At 36.7% G+C, this 6343-nt stretch overlaps 1 protein-coding gene across 2 annotated transcripts in view; it reads left to right on the top strand.

Moving 5' to 3' along the window:
* Positions 1–1626, top strand: part of LPAR1 (lysophosphatidic acid receptor 1) — a 169378-nt gene extending 167752 nt beyond the window's left edge. The window contains exon 3 of one of the 2 annotated variants that reach the window (XM_006886936.1): positions 884–1626. In XM_006886936.1, the coding sequence (XP_006886998.1) occupies positions 884–1185 (302 nt within the window). In that variant the 3' untranslated portion in view covers positions 1186–1626. The remainder of the gene's footprint in view (positions 1–883) is intronic. The other variant, XM_006886937.1, reaches the window with a different exon arrangement.
* Positions 1627–6343: the final 4717 nt, after the last annotated feature.

Here is a 6343-nt window from a genome sequence, read left to right as displayed (position 1 = left end):
CGAATATACCACAGCTTCTCTAGCCATTCGTTTGTTGATGGGCACTTAGGTTGTTTCCAACTCCTTGCTATTGTGAACAAAGCTGCAATAAACATGGGAGTGCCTATATCTGCTTGGGTGTCAGTTATGGTCTCTTCTGGGTATATTCCCAGTAGTGGTACTGCGGGGTCAAATGGTATCTCTGTTTGCAACTTTTTGAGAACGCGCCTCTTCAGATCGAATAAATCTTTTGCCTTTTACCCTGTTTCTTAATGTGCTACTGAGAATATATAACAATATTGTTATTATTACTATATATGCTTTGAATGATTGTTTATTTAGTACTTATTTTATCCTTATAACAAACTTAATGAGGTAAATATGATCAACTATATTTTCCAATGAGAATCTTGAGGTAAAAGAATAAACTTCCTTAAGTTCACCCACTTTATTAAAGGGCAAAACAAAGATTTCCACTCAGGCAACATGAATCCAGAAACTGAATGTTAACTGAATATCAGTGTATATCTTTTACATGAAAACAGTCATATGTGACTATAAACCCTGTCTTCATAATTGGAATGATATTCCTTGGAGTGTAGGTTTTCATATCTTAGTTGTTTATCAAATTCATCGTATTTTGCTCAAAATAACATCAATGTCTCATAAATATTCAGTGTTAGTAGGAGTTGATTTAGTGTGGTTTTATGACTATCTTGTCATCACTAAAATTTTTTCTGATTCTTTTAACTGGGCTTTTGAAATTAATAACTTTGAATCTCAGTATTTTTATATTTAGCTAGCTAATTGAAAAATCTTTATGATCACATGTTTCATAATTAAAGTTCCTTCTTTTTCTCTCTCTCTTTTTGAATCCTGGTGTTTCCTGTCCATGTCACTGTAGGTGCCTTTATCGTGTGCTGGACTCCTGGACTGGTCTTGTTACTTCTAGATGTGTGCTGTCCCCAGTGTAATGTTCTGGCCTATGAGAAATTTTTCCTTCTCCTTGCTGAATTCAACTCTGCCATGAACCCCATCATCTACTCCTACCGCGACAAGGAGATGAGTGCCACCTTCCGACAGATCCTGTGCTGCCAGCGCAGTGAGAACACCAGCGGCCCCACGGAAGGCTCTGACCGCTCAGCTTCCTCACTCAACCACACCATCTTGGCTGGAGTTCACAGCAATGACCACTCTGTGGTTTAGAAAGGAAACTAATGATGAAAAGCTAACCATCACCAACTGAAGGATGAGCCATCTCCCCCTTACCGACTTGCAAAGGCAAGGTGGGGTGTGAGAGCGGAAGAACATAAGCTCATGTATTTAAAACACTAACCAATGGCAGTATTTGTTCCTAGAGCCCACAAGACTTGACATACTGAAAATTAGCTTATGTGACAACCCTCACCTTGGTCCCAGTTCCTTTTGAAAGTAGAAAGTGGAGTCCTTATAAGTGGAATTTGTGAACAGACTGGAGTGTCCATTTAGATGACACTAACTAGACTTTAAAAGTTTTGTGTGGTTTGGTGCCAGCCAGAGAAGACTCTGGCTCATTGAATCTACTTCATTTACATAGAGGCTCCCTTCCTTTTATCATTCTTAAAGGATACATTTCATTTCATAAACATGTGTTTATGCTTATTAGCATGCTTGTGAAGAACAAGATTGTAGCCTTTTCAAAAACTACCCTCACTCTATTTTTCCCTTATGTAGAAAAGATCTAAATTAGAATAATTTTTAAAGAAAATGTGCATATATGTATGCATCATACCTTAAAAAGAGAAAAGGATACTAATTGTAAAATCTTCTAGAAAATAGAAGAACATAGATATGAATGCCAGTACTTGTTAAGGTTATGAAACAATGTTCTAGTCTTATTACCTTTTTATTCAAGTGGTATGTCAGTAGAAATAAACAGGGAATGTAAGTTGATTATCAAAATTACCTGTGCTCTTAAAAACGTCATAGAAGATGAAGATCAAATGACATTGTTCCCACGTATTTATGATACCAAGTGCATTCTAATTACCAGTATATTGGAGAAAGTTTTTAATAGCCTGTGTGGAGTTTTGTTTTTGGATTATAATATCATACATATTCATTGTAGGAAACATTAAAAACATAGACATATATAAGAAAGAAAAAAATTATTACTGATAATCTTGCAACCCAGAAGTAGCCACTATTAATAGCTTCCTCCCTTTCTATACCTATAAATACATATTATATATTTTCATACATAATTGGAATCTTACTGTAAACAATTTTGTAAGCAGGGTTGGTTTTTTTTTCTCTTTTTTTAACTTCAGCACTGCCACATTTTCCTATGGCATTAAAAGTTTTATAAGACATGATTTAATGGCTAGGTATTATTCCATTTAATGGATGCCACTCCATTTATTTAACCATGCCATATTGTTGACTATTTAGATTATTTCTCATTTTCACTATTATAAGTGATGTTTCAAAAATTTTGTGTACATAAACTTTGTCCATATAATTGGTTGTTGACTTAGGATGTTTTCTCATGAAGGATAACTTTTTTTAAAAAATGTGAAGTATCTTTTTCTGATTTTACCTTTTATAAAAAGGAACTTCCTGCTTTTGCACTGCATGCATGGCAGTTGTGAGGAAAGCCAGTTAAATTGTCTTTTTATGAAAGAAATACAGTGGCTACTTTAATGGACAGTGACTTTTTTTTTTTTTAAATAAGAAGATGAACTGGACACAGTCAACTGTTACAGATAACCAGGACACCCTAATAACCCTGTCTAGAAATCCCAAATGTTATTTGAAAGACTGATTATACAGTTTTGGTAGCCACAACAGTAATTAAAATTGGTGGATATACAAAGGAATCAAATGTGCCAAATGAATAAAGGTTACGTTGCAAAGCTTGGGTAGTATGTATTCTCCAAGAATCTCCATACTAGCTGCTACCAGTTTAATACATTGTCCACATACACTAGTATTGAAAACACAGTGTTGCTGTAGTAAAGGACTGGTGAAGTTATCAGTCACAAAGCAAGCATGGGAAGTCTGGAATAAGTTGGAGAGGAAGATGTCCTGAAGAAGAATGGAAGTGTAGGAAGAGGAAGTTGGTGGATGGTCAGGGTTTGAGCAATGGACAGACTGCTAACATGCCCACATTGAAAAGGGTGCGAGGAATTCACCCATCAGTTAGCACAAAGGTGTTTGCACATTCTTTATAGCTAATAGAGAGCATTCTGTATTGGAAGTGAAAAAAAGAACTTGGATTTTTACTCATGTGCATATTTTCTGAAGGAGATATGGACTATTTGAAATGGGAAAAAAATCTACTAATTGGACCTTAATAAAATATTGTCAATCAGTGTTTGGTAATGTGTGGTCAGTGGGGTTTCTCTTGTTGAGTCGTCAGACTTACCTGATGGATGTGGTGCTCTCCCTCCACGACTTCTTTTATTTCCTGCCACAAAGGCTGCTTAGCTCTGATATGAAGTGACCATGTGCTCCCTCCAGCCAGAGGTGCTTTTTTTCAAGTTAAGCAGTAACTCTCTTCAGTACCCATGTGGTGGTTTAATGTTTCATAAAAGAAAGGAAAAGATGTTAGGACAATAGTTGACTTCAGTAGAATAACTTTTGAAGTGAGTTTCTTTTGGGAATGCTCGGATTCTATAAAGACTTCTGACAAGTTTGTGGAAAACTCATTAAGAGTTTATATAGTCATGGTGGCAGTCATATGTGTTTATATATATATTTTTCTAATTACATGTGAGTTTTATTTTCAGTGTATTAAAATATTAGAGAAAAAATGCTAATTTGAGCATCTAAATGAACATCTCAACTATTTGGAAGAGAATTCTGAATCATACATTTAGGTGGGTATAAGATTATTTGATATCAACATCTCTTAGAACTCTTCCTCAAAACTTATCTAATTCTCACAAATATCCTGTTATTGAAACCAGAATTCCTTGGATTCAAAACCTCAGCCAACATTATATAATTGAGTCTTTTCCTTTCTCTTGCCCAATTAACTGTTTTCTTAGGTTCTACTATTTTTTTCTTGTAATTTATTCCAATGGCTATTCAACTTCTGACGTATTGTAATTTTGTATTATTGTTTCTTAGCCACTTTCTGGCTTTATGGGTCGTACTTGACTCGACGGCACCTATCAACAACAACAACGACAATCCACTTTACAGTGAGCTCTGATGCCATTTTTCAATGGGAGTTGTACAGCTAACCCAACAGTGATACTTTTCTGGTGGTTTGAATTTACAAGTGATTCTGAGGGGAAAAGATGAGCATTCTTCTCCCATGTGATTTTCAGCCTCCACAAACTTGCTAGAGGGTTAGATGTGGGTCGATTTCAACTTAATGACAATGAGTGAGTGAATGAGTATGAGTCTACTTTAATCCCAGAGTGTGCATTTCTGCTAGATAAAGGCTCTAGGACTTCTTTGATTGTGTCCCTTCATTGTTCCAAACAAAAAAAAAGTTCTATTTATAGAATATTTCTGTGAGCTGTTTTGACACAAATTACTTTTTTTAATATCTAATTAACATGTTGCTGCAAATGACGGCAAATATGTTTCTAAGCACAGTAGTCAGTTTAAAAAGTGTGCAGCAACGTGTTAACTTCACCTGATCCCATATGCTTAATAAAGTGTGGAACTTAGGGACCATCTGACAAAAGAAATGTGTGTAAAGAGGAGTTGGAAAGGGTCATGAATCTTCTTAAGCAAGTTCTGTACTCTCAAAATGTTCACGTTTATGTATCAAATTCTCTTCATTTCCCCCTTAAAGTTATAATACTCATGCCTTTCAAAAAGATTTTGTGTATGTGTGTGTGGAGTACATACACCACATTTCCATAATATTAATTACATTCTCCAAGCTGTGCAATTATTCTCTCCTTTTCTGATTTGATCCTCCTCCATTAACATACTCTCACTACCTCCTAGAGTGTCTACATAATCTTTCAAGTTACTGTTATCAATGTGATTACATATAAATAAACCTTAAATAAGTATGATACGCAGGCCAGATGTTCTTTACTAGTTAGGCTTAACTGTAGCTTTAAGAAGAGTAGGATATTTTTGGTTTAAGGTTTAAATACTTGAAGGCAATAGTTTTGAGGATTCATCCAGGCTCTATGGCTCCAGTCTGGAGAATTTAAAATTGTTGTGTATTTTCCCTGTCTCTTCTATGAACTCTTTGATAGAATGCCCAATAATGATAACCAGGTACCATCCAATTCTGGTGATTTCATATCTAAGGAGGAAGTTCTCCATGATTGCTAATTGTATGCCAACTGACATGTTCTAATGCCATTTGAAAATTATCAGGTAAGGAAAAGCAATTGAAGGCTCCGGGCCAAATTCACCTTTTTTAAAATATAACCTATATGCTAAGGCTTTTACATCTTTAAACAATTGTTGTTATGTGCCATCGAGTCGCTTGTGACTTATAGTGACCCTATATACAACAGCACTAAACTCCTGTGCCAATCACACTGTCTCTGACACACCCATCCTGATTACCCCAGTCGCTAAATCAATCCACCTCATAGAGGGCCTTCCTCTCCTATGCTGTCCCTCCACCCTCCCAAGCATGATGTCCCTCTCCAAGGATCTGTCCCTCCTTATAACATGTCCAAAGTATGTCAGACGAAGCCTCAGAATCCTTGCCTCCAAGGAGCAGCCTGTTTGTTTTCTTAGCAGTCCATGGTACCCTCAATACTCTTCTCCAGCACCACAGCTCAAAGACGTCAATTCTCCTTCTATCCACCCTAGTCATTGTCCAACTCTCTGATGTATAACAAAACCATGGCCTGTATCAGATGCACCTTAGTCTCCAGAGAGACACCATTGCTCTTCAGTACTTTGGAGAAGTCCCTAACAGCAGACTTTCCCATCACAATATGTCTTTTAATTTCCTGGCTACTCGTGCCAAGAGTGTTGACTGTGGAGCCAAGCAAACTAAAGCTGTGAACAATCTCAATCTCTTCACCATCCATCCTGATGCTGCCAATTGGTCCAGTAGTGAAAATCTTTGTCTTCTTGACATTGAGCCTTAATCCATATTGAAGGCTGCAGTCCTTGACCCTCTGCAGCAAGCGCTTCAGGTCCTCCTCAGTTTCAGCAAGTAGGGTTGTGTCATCTGCACAATGGAGATTGTTGATAGATTTTCCACCAATTCTGATGCCACATTTCTCTTCATAGGACCCAGCAGATAATCTATTCTGCATACAGGTTGAAAAAGTATGGAGACAGGACACATCCCTGGAGTACGCCCTTCCCAATTTTGAACCATGCAGAGTTATGTTTTAAAAAATGATCCGTGAAATTTAAATATCCATATATAAAGCTTAGGTTT

This window comes from Elephantulus edwardii, unplaced genomic scaffold (genome assembly GCF_000299155.1).
Source record: "Elephantulus edwardii isolate Elephantulus edwardi_28Jun2011 unplaced genomic scaffold, EleEdw1.0 scaffold00052, whole genome shotgun sequence".
NCBI lineage: Eukaryota > Metazoa > Chordata > Mammalia > Macroscelidea > Macroscelididae > Elephantulus > Elephantulus edwardii.
Note: the sequence above shows the minus strand (reverse complement) of the source record. Positions and strands in the feature narration are given on the sequence as shown.